Source organism: Rattus norvegicus, chromosome 8 (assembly GCF_036323735.1).
Source record: "Rattus norvegicus strain BN/NHsdMcwi chromosome 8, GRCr8, whole genome shotgun sequence".
NCBI classification, from domain to species: domain Eukaryota; kingdom Metazoa; phylum Chordata; class Mammalia; order Rodentia; family Muridae; genus Rattus; species Rattus norvegicus.
This window is the reverse complement of record NC_086026.1, coordinates 49866414-49880119: the sequence shown is the minus strand read 5'-3', so window position 1 is coordinate 49880119 and position 13706 is coordinate 49866414. Positions and strand designations below refer to the sequence as shown.

Sequence of the window (13706 nt, the reverse complement as noted above, 5' to 3'; positions counted from 1 at the left end):
CGGGCACACAGTCTCTTCGGAGGACTTGCGCGCCCAACAGCTCCAGCATGGGGCTTTTATAGGGTTTGGGGAAGCAGAAGCGGGCGTACAGAAGCAGATGCATAGTTACAGGGATTGGTGGATTTAAACGAAGCATATAGACATGTTCACATATGATTGGTTATTTCACAAGATGAGGTAATAAGGTATAGCTACACACATTGGCAGGTTTGAATCATATTCGAATGAGGTTGTAACATGGTAAGAGTACGTGCGGGCTGGGACGTCCTGAATGTCGGGGGGGAGGGGGCTAGGGACTTATCTCTTCCTGCCAGATCCGGTACTCCTAGTCTGTTCTGTATTCCTTTCCTTTTATGGTCTGTTAGTTTTAACGGTGACTCGGCCCTAGGTATCTGGGCGTGCCTGGGCTTGTTCAAGCCTGTTGCAACTCTGAGTTAAGACTCATGGGGTGGGTCTTTCATTTTCCCCCATTTTCTTTTAGACTTGAGTAAAATCCTTTACTCAAATCGAATTCTAAGGAATCTCTTCCTGTTGTCTTACCCTCTGGTATTGTTGGGTGAGAACAAGCGTCTGAATGACTGAGAGTCTGTTCTTTATGAACTGCATCAATCTGTTTAGAATGCAGGGGCCAAAGAGGAGGATTAGGAGGAGGATGATTAAGGGTCCCATCAAGGTGGACACCAGGGTAGCAAACCAAGGGGATCGGTTAAACCACCCCTCGAACCAGCCTTGTTGGGAATCAAACAGCTTCTGTCTCTGGGCCAAACGTTCTCGGAGCTTAGCCATGTTATCTCTCACTAATCCTGTATGGTCTGCATAGAAACAACATTCTTCTTTTAGAGCAGCACATAGCCCTCCTTCGCGAAGGAACAGCATGTCTAGCCCTCTCCTATTTTGTAAGACTACTTCAGACAAAGACGTTAAGGACTTTTCTAATGCACTCACGGATTCCTCGATAGCTTTTAGATCTGCATTCATGGCTGCTTGTAGCTGACGAAAGTGACCCGTCTCGATGAGGGCGGTGGTCCCCGTCCCTATACCTGCAGCCATTCCTCCTAAGGTGATTCCTCCCAAGAGTAGAGCTAGGGTCATGGTGATGGGTTCTCGCCTGAATCGAGTCAGCCTCTCAAAATGTGAGTATATGTACTCGGGCCCATGGTAGGTGACCTTAGGCCAAATTTCTACCAGTACACAGTAGTCTGAGGATCTGCGGAGGATTGCGGCGGAGATACAAGGTGTCAATCCAGTGTTACAGGCCCAATAGGTGCCTGTAGGAGCTGCTAGGTAGTAGCTTCCAGTGGGGATCCTCTCGGTGATAGCGCAGAGGACCTGGTGAGTGGGGGGTATGGTCCCTATACAGAGTCCCTGTCCTGAAACTTCCGGCAACGTCAGCCTATGGCTAGGGAGGGTTGTGCAGCTGGCCGGGGCCGTAGTCTGATTAGTATAATTCCCCATGACTGCCACACCCTCATAATAGGGCGGGCTAGAGACCAGGCACAGCCAGCATTCTTGGGTCTTGTCAGGTTCTGAATAATTGAGTGCCAAGTATGCCCCGGTCACTAAGTTGATTAGCCGGTCTCCCGTTCCTAGCAGCTGAGGGGCCGGTGTGGAGGGAGTTGTCAAGATATCCCCGGAGTTCTGAGTGGTGTTTAGCCATAGTGGGGGTCCGACCGGGGGCAGTGCTGGTGCTGGTCGGGAAGGGGGCTTTTGATCCATGAGGACTGGGTTTGGACCAATCTCTTGTGTGACCCGTTCTCTCACCAGTTGGAGGGAGAACAGGAGTCCTGGGTTAGTTTGGCCAGGGGTATACAACCGTATCCCCCACCTACGCCCCACCTTCCAATCTATGTTTTTACCTTGATCTGTGAATTCTATTGTAATTCGAGATTCGCCTGGAGTCTCAGGGGAGAAGGCCACTAAGTCCCCCTTCTTGGTCCCCCACCATCCTCGAGTGTAAGTCTCACACCCCCACTTAGCGCAGTAGAAGGTCTCAGGACCTCCGCACTCCCGTGTCCTCTTACCTCCGGGACAAGTATACCAATCAGAGTGTCTGCAGGGTGGGTATGAGTTGTGGGGAGTCCGCTCAGTATGCTCCCAGGAGTCCTTAGCCAGTTGACAAAGGTCGAAAGTCAAAGGGGGCCACCAGGTTCCTTCAGCATGCTTACCATTAGCTAGGACTTGAGACCAGCCCGTCTCTAAATTAGTTATTATCCAGGACATATTATATACCTGGTGGGGGCTAGCCCCCAGACTCGCCCCACCCCTAGTCCATAAGACAGTTAAGAGCAACAACGTGAAAATCTTAGCTTTAGGGGGTTTTGAGTGCGTTGAGCCTTCCATGTCTGGGGTGCGATGTTGTGATCTGCCGTTTCCTCAGGTCGGGCTGCCTTGGCATGAGATGCGTGGATCCAAGCCGCAATTCCGTCTACCTTCAAGGCTGTCGGGGTAGTCAGGAGAACTGTATAGGGTCCTTTCCACCGAGGCTCGAGATTCTTGGTCTGATGTCTGCGCACCCACACGGTGTCTCCGATCTGGAACGGGTGCGGCACCGTCGGTTGTTCAAGCCTGTCTTGGTAGGCCGCGGCTAGAGGTTTCCAGATGTCTCTCTGCACGATTTGTAGGGCCTGAAGATGTGCTGGGAGACGAAAGCGGGCCCGTTATCTGACCCCAATACTTGGGGCATTCCATACCTGGGGAAGATTTCTTCGAGGAGCTTCTTGGTCACCACCTTGGCCGTTTCATGTTTCGTGGGGAAAGCCTCTACCCATCCGGAGAAGGTATCTATGAACACTAAGAGGTATTTGTGTCCGTACATACCAGGCTTGATTTCAGTGAAGTCAATTTCCCAGTGGGTACCAGGCCGATGTCCTCGGGGACGGACTCCTTGTCCAATTTTAGCTTTTCCTGGGTTTACCTGAGCACAGGCCCTGCAGCTTTCAGTCACCTCCCTCAAGGCCTGATCTCGTCCCAGGAGGTAGGTGTCAATCTCTTCTCGTCTTAAGAGGGTCTTCATCTTCTTGAGTCCCAGGTGTGTTAATTTATGTAGGTAGGAGATTAATTCAAAGGTCATCTTCGTAGGCATAACTGTTTTCCCTGTGTAGACCCACCGTTTTAGTTGTGGGCACCAAACGGCCCCCATTTTCTGTAGGAGCTTTGTGTCCTCCGTGGTGTAGAGCCAACCGGTCTGTTCCGGCTGTGGAGACGTGGGTTGATCTTGGTCTTTTAAGGACAGAACTTGGGTGCCCATGGCGGCCTCACGCGCTGAGACATCAGCTAGCCGATTTCCCCGTGCCTCGGGGCTGTGTCCCTTCTGATGCCCTGGGCAATGTATAATGCTCAGTCTTTTTGGTAGGAACAGAGCTGCCAGGAGGGCCAGAATTTCAGTCTTGTTCTTAATGTCCTTACCCTCAGATGTGAGCAGCCCTCTTCTCCGGTAGATCTCTCCATGGATGTGTGCTGTAGCAAAGGCGTAGCGGCTGTCTGTATATACATTCAGCCTCTTACCTTCTGCCATTTTGAGCGCCTGGGTTAAGGCAATGAGTTCAGCCCGCTGTGCGGAGGTACCAACAGGCAAGGCGCTTGCCCAGATCACTTTGTCCTCCGTAGTGACCGCGGCTCCAGCTTTCTGTTCCCCGTTCACCAAGTAGCTGCTACCATCGGTATACCACGTATGGTCAGCATCCTGGAGAGGTCGGTCCGATAGGTCTGGTCTGGTTCCATGTACTTCTGCGAGGATCTGCAGACAGTCGTGCTGTTCTGCCTCCTCTGGCAAAGGAAGCAGAGTGGCTGGGTTGAGAGCGACCACGGGCCCAAACTGGACCCGTTCCGCATCCAGTAGCAAGGCTTGGTAGTGGGTCATGCGGGAATTGGAGAGCCAGCGGTCAGGGGGCTGTTTTATCAAAGCCTCCACTGCATGGGGTGCCAGGATGGTGAGTGGCTGCCCCAAGGTCAACTTCCCAGCGTCTTTAGTTAGGACGGCAATGGCTGCCACCATTCTCAGGCATGGTGGCCAACCAGAGGCCACAGGGTCTAATTTCTTAGACAGGTAGGCTACCGGGCGCTTCCAGGGTCCCAGTCTTTGTGTTAGGACCCCCTTAGCATACCCTTGCTTCTCATCCACAAATAGTTCAAAGGGCTTGGTGATGTCTGGGAGACCCAAGGCAGGGGAGGACAGCAAGGCCCGTTTAATGTTATCAAATGCCTCCTGTTGTTCTGCCCCCCACTGGAAGAGCACCCCCTGTTTAGTGAGAGGGTACAAGGGGGCTGCCATCTCGGCAAACCCAGGAATCCAGAGGCGGCAGAATCCCGCCGTTCCTAGGAATTCCCGTAGCTGTCGGCCATTTCTTGGGGCTGGGATGTTGGCCACGGTCTGTTTCCTAGCCGGAGTCAGCCATCGCTGTCCGTCCCTTAGTTGATAGCCTAAATAAGTAACCTGGGTCTGGCAAATTTGAGCCTTTCTGGCAGAAGCTCGATAGCCCAATCGCCCCAAAGTCTGCAAGAGGGATTCTGTTCCCTGGTGGCATGCTGTCTCAGAAGTGGCCCCTAGAAGAAGGTCATCAACAAACTGAAGAAGTATAAGAGTGGGATGCTGGACTCGAAAGTCAGCCAAGTCCCGGTGTAAGGCCTCATCAAAGAGCGTTGGGCTGTTTTTGAAACCCTGTGGTAACCTTGTCCAAGTCAACTGTCCCGAAAGCCCCATTTCAGAGTCTTTCCACTCAAAAGCAAATAAGGGCTGGCTTTCTGGGCTCAGCCGGAGGCAGAAGAAAGCATCCTTCAGATCTAAGACCGTATACCAAGTATGGGTGGGAGGCAGGGTGCTGAGTAGGTTATAAGGGTTTGGGACAGTTGGATGAATATCTTCTACTCTTTTGTTGACCTCTCTCAAATCTTGTACTGGCCTATAGTCTCCAGTGCCGGGCTTCTTAACAGGTAGCAGAGGCGTATTCCAGGGTGACCGGCAAGGGACTAGGATGCCTTGGTCTAAGAGCCTCCTGATATGTGGCTTTATGCCCTGATAAGCTTCCCATGACATGGGGTACTGTTTAATGGAGACAGGAGTCGCGGTGGCCTTTAACTGGATAATTAGGGGAGGCTGTTGGAGCGCCAACCCCATCCCGCCAGTCTCTGCCCAGGCCAGTGGGAATTTCGTGACCCAAGAGTCTATTTCTGGAGATTTTGGCTTGTCCTGTTCTGGTTCATATAATCTATATTCATCTTCTAACTGAAGGGTTAAAATCTGAAGAGGAATACCGCGGGGCCCGGTTACTCGGGTCCCTCCTTCTTCAAAATGGATCTGAGCTTTTAATTTGGTAAGCAAGTCACGGCCCAGCAGAGGGTATGGGCAGTCCGGAACATGTAAGAAGGAATGGGTCACCTTACCAGTAGCCAGCTGAACCCGTCGATCTGTAGTCCAACGGTATCTCTTGCTGCCAGTGGCTCCTTGTACCCAGGCCGTCCGGTCGCTGAGTTGTCCAGGGGCCTGGGTGAGGACTGAGTGCTGGGCTCCTGTGTCCACCAGAAAGGTGACTGGCTGCCCCCCAACTTCAAGAGTTATCCTGGGCTCAGGGGGGGGCTCCTGGCCCTGACCTCCCTAATCTTTATCTAGGGCCAAGAGGGAGGTCTGTGGGCGGGGTCTTCGGAGCCCGCTGGGTTTCTTAGGGCAATCTCTGGCCCAGTGTCCTCTTTCTTTGCAATACGCACATTGATCCTTATCTAGCTTTGGCCCCTTTCGAACTCCCACCCTCTCTCCCCTTTTCTCTTGACCCTGAACTACGGCGGCCAAGATTCGACTCAACTCTCTGCTTCTTTTTCGGTCTCTCTCATCCTTTTCTCTACGTACTCTATCTTCCTTTTCTTCTTGTGTCTCTCTCTTGTTATAAATTCTTTCTGCCTCCTTAAGTAAATCCTGCAGTGTATACCCTTGTAAATTTTCTATTCTCTGTAGCTTGGCCCTGATATCTGGTGCTGCCTGCCAGATGAAGGACATGGAGACATTTGTCATTTGTCCTGGATCATCTGGATCATAAGGGGTATACATGCGATAAGCTTCCTTAAGTCTCTCTAGGAAGGCTGAGGGAGTCTCCGCAGCCTCTTGTACCACTTGTTTCACCTGAGCCAAATTGGTGGGGCGTCGTGCCGCCCCTCGGAGACCCGCTAGGAGCAACTGGCGATAAAGGCGTAGGTGTCTCCTACCTTCAGCCGTGGTGAAATCCCAATCAGGTCTTGTAAGTGGGAATGCATCATCGATCTCTTCCGGGAGCAAGGTGGGGCGTCCATTGTCCCCCAAAACATGTTTCCTGGCCTCTAAGAGCACTCTCTGCTTCTCCTCAGAGGTCAGGAGGGCCTGTAAAAGTTGCTGTATATCATCCCAAGTGGGCTGATGGGTAAGCAAGACAGATTCTATCAGGTTGGTGAGAGCCACCGGATCCTTAGAAAAGGGGGGGTTGTGTTGTTTCCAGTTATATATGTCGGCCGCTGAGAATGGCCAGTATTGCATCTGGCCGCCAGCCCCTTGTCTAAGCGGAAAGGCCTGGGAGGTGGAGTCTGGCGCCACCTCGCGTCGTCCCCGAAGTCTTCCAGCCACAGGGGAAGGGGCCGCCTCGAGTCGAGGTCTAGCAGGCGGCTCCACTTCCTCTTCTCTTGGCGGGGCTGTAGGTACAGGGTACGGAGGAGGTTCTTCCAACAGGAGATCTATAAGGGGGGAATTTGGGTCCTCTGGGAGGACAGGTTTCGGGGGAGGGACTTTGGGAGATTCTTCCTTAGTTAGAGCAGGATAGAGAGAGGAAGAAGCAACCAAAGGGTCAGGTGGGCTCGGGGAAACAGGTTTAGGGGAAACAGGAAGCCAATTCGGGTCCACAAAGGGTTCTGCCCAAGGAGGAGGGCTAAATGCCAAGCTCTCCCAGGTGACAATGTAGGCCACCTGGTCAGGGTGTCCGTACGGCTTCTGGCGGAAAATCAGGTCCTTAACCTGCAAAATAGTGGTCTTGTTAAAAGTGCCGTTCACCGGCCATCCTACATCGTAAGTGGGCCACTCGGACGTGCAGAGGGTCTGCCATTTTCCTTTCTTGATCTCGACCGACTGATCACGTGCTCGGTCTCGGACGTCCTTCCAATGGTCTAGAGTGAGACTTAAGGGGGTTGTTAGCGATTGTCCCATGGTAGCTTCAAAGAAAATTAGGGCACAGATTAGACAGACAAATCCAACGATCAGACAAACAACAGACAGACGCGCCGCGCGGCTTCGACGTAAAACCCAAAACAAAGAGTCAGATGGAGGTGCCGAGGGTCCTGGACCCTCTCCTCCAACCAAAGCCACGATACGGGCTGAGCCCCAAAGAACCGGGCTCCAGACACCCTTGGAACGTCTTCCAGGGCTGCCGGGGGGAGAAGTCCAAGCTCGTCAGCTCCTTCTCTGACCCGCCCAAACGGAGGCGCTGAGGGTCCTGAACCCTGAGACACCGAAGGCCCTGGGCCTTCTCCTCCGACCAAAACCCAGATCTGAGTCCAAAACTGAGACGAACTGAACACGCGCACAGGACAAGACAAGACAAGACAGGGCAAGACACGACAGATGCCGGCCGGCTTACCTCCCGGTGGGTGGTCGGTGATCTCTGGGCGGAGGATCTCCAGATCCCGGACGAGCCCCCAAAATGAAAAGACCTCCGGAGAGGACCTTTCCCTCAGGAGGAGACCCCCAAGCGCCCAATGACCGAGCCGAGGCCACTCGGATGCAATCAGCAAGAGGGTTTATTGGAAAACACAGGTACCTGCGGGCACACAGTCTCTTCGGAGGACTTGCGCGCCCAACAGCTCCAGCATGGGGCTTTTATAGGGTTTGGGGAAGCAGAAGCGGGCGTACAGAAGCAGATGCATAGTTACAGGGATTGGTGGACTTAAACGAAGCATATAGACATGTTCACATATGATTGGTTATTTCACAAGATGAGGTAATAAGGTATAGCTACACACATTGGCAGGTTTGAATCATATTCGAATGAGGTTGTAACATGGTAAGAGTACGTGCGGGCTGGGACGTCCTGAATGTCGGGGGGGAGGGGGCTAGGGACTTATCTCTTCCTGCCAGATCCGGTACTCCTAGTCTGTTCTGTATTCCTTTCCTTTTATGGTCTGTTAGTTTTAACGGTGACTCGGCCCTAGGTATCTGGGCGTGCCTGGGCTTGTTCAAGCCTGTTGCAACTCTGAGTTAAGACTCATGGGGTGGGTCTTTCATATGCATGCATGTGTATATGTATGTATGTGTGTATGTGTGTATGTATGTGTGTATGCATGTATGTATATGTATGCATGCATGTATGTATATATGTAAGTGTCTGTATGTGTGCATGTGTGTATGTATGTATGCATGAATGTATGTATGTGTGTATGTATGTATATGTGTATGTATGCATGCATGCATGTGTATATGTATGTATGTGTGTATGCATGTATGTGTATGTATGTGTGTGTATGTGTGTGTGTATGACTATGACTGTTTTGCCTGCATGTAGTGCCTCAGAGATAGAAAGAGGGTGTGGGATCTCCTGGAACTAGAGTTACAGAAGATTGTAGGACACCAAGTGGGTGCTGGGAACCTAACCCAGAATCCTCTGTAAAACCGTGAAGCCATCTCTTCAGGCCCCAGTTTCTACTTTATACTACAGCTACCTCAGTGACTTTTTTTTTTTAATGCACAAAGGATGTAATTTTCTTTAATGGAATTAAGTAGAGCCAAGCAGAATTACTCCAAACATTGAGGCAAAAATGTTAGGTACTGGGTTTACTGTTTTGTGTCTGCGGTTTTGTTTCTGGTTTATTGTAGTTTAAGTCAACTTGACATCTACTGACTATAGGGGCAAAATAAATACAATGCCAGAAGAAAAGAAAAGGAAAGAAAAGAGATCAGAAACCTTGGGCTCTGTGCCTTTTGGTGTTGAGTTTCTTTTCTGCCTCAACTATTTGAATCATAGATACAAACAATTTCTCTTCATGGGCTTTCTTGCTCAAATGAAGAGGATAATGGAGGGCTCAGGCTGGGCAGGGCTGGCTGACTGTGAACTCTGATCAACTGCCATGAAAGGTTTGTATTACTGGGCGAGGGAGGAAGGGAGAATTTCAGCCTTTCTGAGTGGCCTCCAGGGTGCTGTCACCCTACCGGAGATGTGGATGATACTGATGTTGTTAGGACTCTGGTAGTTCCTACTCGTTATCTCTGTCTTTATTATCCCACCTAGGGAGGACGTTCACTGGTGCTTGCCGTGGTCAGGAGATGCAAAGCTGACACGTGACCATCCTAGTCACACTCTGCTTCAAAGGGAAGGAAAGAAGAGGCCTCTGCTCAGTGCCAGGCTTTCACCACAAAGGCTCTGAGAGCCCTGCAGAGGAGACCCTGGCTCATCAGCGGCTTTGCTGCTGACTGCTTGGAGCATAATCTTGGAACCAGTCCAGTACTCTGCTCTAATGACCCGGTGTGTTGTCTGCACCATGAATGAAAAGGCTGATGATGTTTCAAGCATCGGCTTAAGAGAACACCGGGCTGGACCAGTCCCCAGGGCACTGGGCCTGTGTAGGAGCTCAGTTACCTGCTGCTCCCCTTATGCTTCAGAGCTCAGTGTGCATCCAGCGGTAATGCCTGTAGGACCCGTTCTTCACACGCGCGTCCGCGCACGTACACACACACACACACACACACACACACACACACACACACACACACATCCAATGTCCACAGAGGCATTCACTGTTAGGTTGTCCGTTGCAGTCACCGTAGTGTTCTTTTAGTAAAAAAGGACTGAACAGAATCCAAGCGTCCACAGCTAGGAAATGAACTAAACAAACTGTGGTATAACAGAAAGGAATGAGGCCAGTTCTCACCCAGCTGAGGGGCAAAGGGATTTAGGTTTGTTTACATAGGCTGGGGTTTCTATTGTAAGCATGGATCATGAAAAGAGATTTAGGGGCTGGTGAGACTGCTCGGTGGGTTAGAACGCTTGCTCTGAAAGCAAGGTCTGAGCTCGGATTCTCAGAACTCGCATACAATGAAAGAAAGCATGGCTACCATTGCCTGCCATCCCAGCACTGGGAGGCAAAGAGAAAGGGATCCTTGGAGGTTTCAGGCCATCCAGTCTCAATCCACCCACGCACCCACGCACGCACCCACCCACGTGCGCATGCGCACCACATGGGGTCGGGACCAGAATTGTTTTATCCTTCTGGCTCGGTTCTCAGTGATGAATTAGTGAAAGTCAGGAACCACACAAAGGAAGAAAAAACAGCCCTGAGGCTAAGTAGAGCATTGCACAAGGAGAGGATGGACTTGGAGCTTTGTGAACACTCATTAGAGTCTTTACCGTGTGAGCACGATCTGCAATCTGCGTTCTGTTTAACTACTGGCCAAAGAGAAAAGAGGTACGCAATGTATATGCAGGAAAACAAATGCTCGGTTTTCACGGTAAGAGTCAAATGGGAAACACTTGAGGCTGAACACAGAGTAAAAACACAAGCACGTTAACGGAGGAAGGGCTGGAGAGGTGGGTGGCTCAGTGATTGAGAGCACTTGCTACTCCTCCAGAGGACCTAAGTTCGGTTCCCAGCACCCCATCAGATAGCTCACAGTGTTGCTATGTCTTCAGGGCATCCAGTGTCTCTGGATTTCATGGCCATTTAACTTGTATACAAAACCCACACGCATACACACATACACCTATACACAATTATTAGCTCTCTCTCTCCCCTCCCCCCCCTTGAGACAAAATTTCTCAGTGTAGCTCTGGCTGTCCTGGGATTCGCTGTGTAGACCAGACTGGTTTCGAACTCAGAGATCCACTTGCTTCTGCTTCCCAAGTGCTGAATTATAGGCATGATGTGGGAGCTGTATTGGATTTGGGCCTGGTTGCTTTGTCACTGTGTGGCACAAGAAGTTAACATTCACAGAATGTTGTCAGCCTGAGCCAGACCCTTCTGGGTCTCCAGCAAGGTTTGACCCCTGCTGAGCCCTGCCCTTGCATGTGGAAGCCTTTTGTCCCCAACTGGGAACAGTCTGGCCAGGTACTTCTCACCTGAGTCAGAATTAGGCTGGCCTTCCTGGTTATTTCCCTAATTTATTCAGGCCATTTTAGTCGGTCCTTTATTACCGAAGTCTCAGCCAGGGTTCCCCACTGTGCTTGACAGATACCTGCTAAGTGGTGTTCTTTGGATATATAGTTTGGTCAATAAAGAAACCAGAAGCGCTCTCTTCCTCTTCTGGCTTGACACGAATAACCTGTGTGTGTGTGCTTCTTTCATCCCGCAGGCTTTCGCCCGATTCTCGGTACCGTGTCGGTGCTGGCGCCGACAAATGGAGGTCCCACCGAGATCGGAGAAGAAAGGAGTACTGTTGGGACGTCCCTGGAGCCCGGCCGGCATAGAAGCAGGGACGGATTGGGGTAAGATGAGCCAGAAAAGGCCTGGATGATTTGGGCTAGCCTGAGTAAAACTTGTCATATAAATGGGACAAGGTAATAGTAAAGCGTTTTTACATATGCGTTCTTTTAGAGTTATGTTTTAGTCTTTGGACCCCGACTAGAGATAGTTTACACCCTAGACATGAGAGAGAATGGGCTTAGAAAAACAGTCCTACCGGACTCTTCGCAGATGCTTTGGAGAAAGAGAAAAACTTTTCAGAGCTCTCCTGGGAACAGAAGAAAGGCAGGAGACGTCCTGCCTCTCTGCTGGCTCCTATTGGAGAAATGCTTATTTCTGGTTCTGGGTTCCATAGGTAGGATATGTGGGTCCCTTCGGAGGGACACCATCTAGAATTTTCCCTCTTTGTCTATTGTCTGTCCCTGGTGCACCAGGCTGTCCATGTCTGTCAGTTTATGTCTGTGGTTTTTGTTTCTCGTTGCTTAAATGTTTTATGTTTCGTGGTCAAAAGAAAAAAATGGTAAAAACTTTATCTGCCAGTTGTTCACACCTTGACTTGGTTTTAACTCGTTTCAAGAAGAAAACAATAAAAAAAAAAAAGTTTCAATTGGCTTTTGGAGCCTACATCTGTAGCTAGAAGCCTAAGTCTACTGGACAAGCTCCCCAGGGGCTGGCTAAATGTTTATACTAGCCTATCCTAAAGGCACTAGGAGCTTCACAGCTTCTATGATAATAAAACTGAAAAATCTTTGACTGTGATTATTGGAATCAACAGGTGACATGGTGCTTGGTGTAAATATTAAAGACATGTGTAGCCACTTCAATTTTGTTTCTGATTGGTTTTAAATGTATAAATATACTGTACATGCCTTGGTTATGTACTATTGGCTTTTAAGTTATTAGATATGGTTAAAAGGTGTAACATTGGTAAAAGAAAGTTGGCTTAAAACTGTAATTTGGATGAAGTCATTCTAGATAACATGTGATATGAGCGAACCTAGGGAAACAGGTCTAAATTGAGGTAATATTTTTATGGAATTCTTATCCTAGAAACCAGGCTTCTAAAAGAATTTAGGACATTGTCTATTCATATATAAGAATTCATATATAAGAATTGACAGTCAAACTTTGTATCTATATTCTGATGATAATTCCACTGCCCCAAGAACAGCTGCCTAGTCACATACTCAGAATTCAGGTGACTTTCCAAAGTTGTGACTGTGCTCTGGTGTTACAAGGAGAACTTAAAGATTGTGATTAAAGATTGCCAGTGTTACGTTGACTAACTCAAACTTATTTATAATTAAAAAAAAAATCAAACAGGTAGAGATTGTTACAAGATTTATGAAGGATTGATGAGGTTTTAGAACTTGTGAGAACATTACAGCCAGTTTGCTTACTCCAACGGCCATTCCAAGATAGATTTAGAGGATTATTTTTATACAATTTGTTTACATCCTGGTGATTGTGAGTTTTCATTTTGTGAGCTTGCTTATAATTTTAGAGAGCCCATAAAGTGATATCATTAAAATTTTTACTAAAGAATGGCTAATAGCCTTATATTATGAAATTTTGTTGCTTCTTCAATGTAAGAAGTTAGAACTTCAATCTCCTAAGTTTATATCTTAATAAATAAAAAGGAGTTATCCCTGTATGCTATACAATTATTTAATAATACTCCTTTTATTTCCAATTTTAAAATTTGGGTGCCAAGGAACACTCTTGAGTGTTTATGACACCCTACAACTATACATATTTTTGACTAGGTGAAATAGAAAGATTCACTTATTGACATGTTCCTGTCCAGATATTTTATATGGGGAAGAGGGAATGTTTGTGTTTTTTCTACAGGATGCTACAAGAGTGTGCCAGCTGCCTGGGTGGTTGCTGAGACTTGCTGATCCTGGTTATTCAGCTCTCCTGGTTCGGGTCCCTAGAGTCATTCCTCTGCCCTGAGAGGAAGATAGAAGATTCCCCTTCATCCTTTGTCATCACAGAGATTTTGCCGTTGCTGCAGTCAGTGTTACCGCTGCGTGTGTTCGCGTCCCATTGTGGCCTACGCTCAGACTCTATACACTGCTGCTTCCTGGAGAAGACTGGACTCCAGCTGTTACCCCTGTCCTCTCATTCCCCTGGTCACTCTTGCTGCCTTAACTGGTATTGTCATCTTACAGTCTATAGCTTCACAAGAATGCCATCTGCGTGAAGTTGCTATAGACTGGAGAACTCTGCCCTGTTTGTACAGATCTCAGACATGGTTCCCTTGCCTGCTGGTTGTTCAGAGAAGAATGGCTGATCCTGAACTGTCC

At 49.1% G+C, this 13706-nt stretch overlaps 1 protein-coding gene across 1 annotated transcript; it reads right to left on the bottom strand.

Annotated features, from left to right (window-relative positions):
* Window positions 1-1616: 1616 nt before the first annotated feature.
* LOC134480138 (uncharacterized) lies at window positions 1617-6240 on the bottom strand. Its single transcript, XM_063266366.1, has 3 exons — window positions 6165-6240; window positions 2691-5583; window positions 1617-2635 (listed from the first exon to the last, which is right to left on the bottom strand). Exons 1-3 carry the CDS (start codon window positions 6238-6240, stop codon window positions 2560-2562), a joined length of 3045 nt encoding a protein of 1014 aa, XP_063122436.1. The 3' UTR covers window positions 1617-2559.
* Between the last annotated feature and the right edge of the window lie 7466 nt (window positions 6241-13706).

Excerpts from the sequence above, each read along its gene's own strand:
- LOC134480138 (XM_063266366.1), bottom strand. The coding sequence starts at position 6,240 with ATGCATTCCCACTTACAAGACCTGATTGGGATTTCACCACGGCTGAAG. Across the intron at positions 5,584-6,164 it reads CACCTACGCCTTTATCGCCA|AGGGCCAGGAGCCCCCCCCT; the intron begins GTTGCTCCTAGC and ends ATTAGGGAGGTC. Across the intron at positions 2,636-2,690 it reads CTCGAAGAAATCTTCCCCAG|CACATCTTCAGGCCCTACAA; the intron begins GTATGGAATGCC and ends TTCGTCTCCCAG.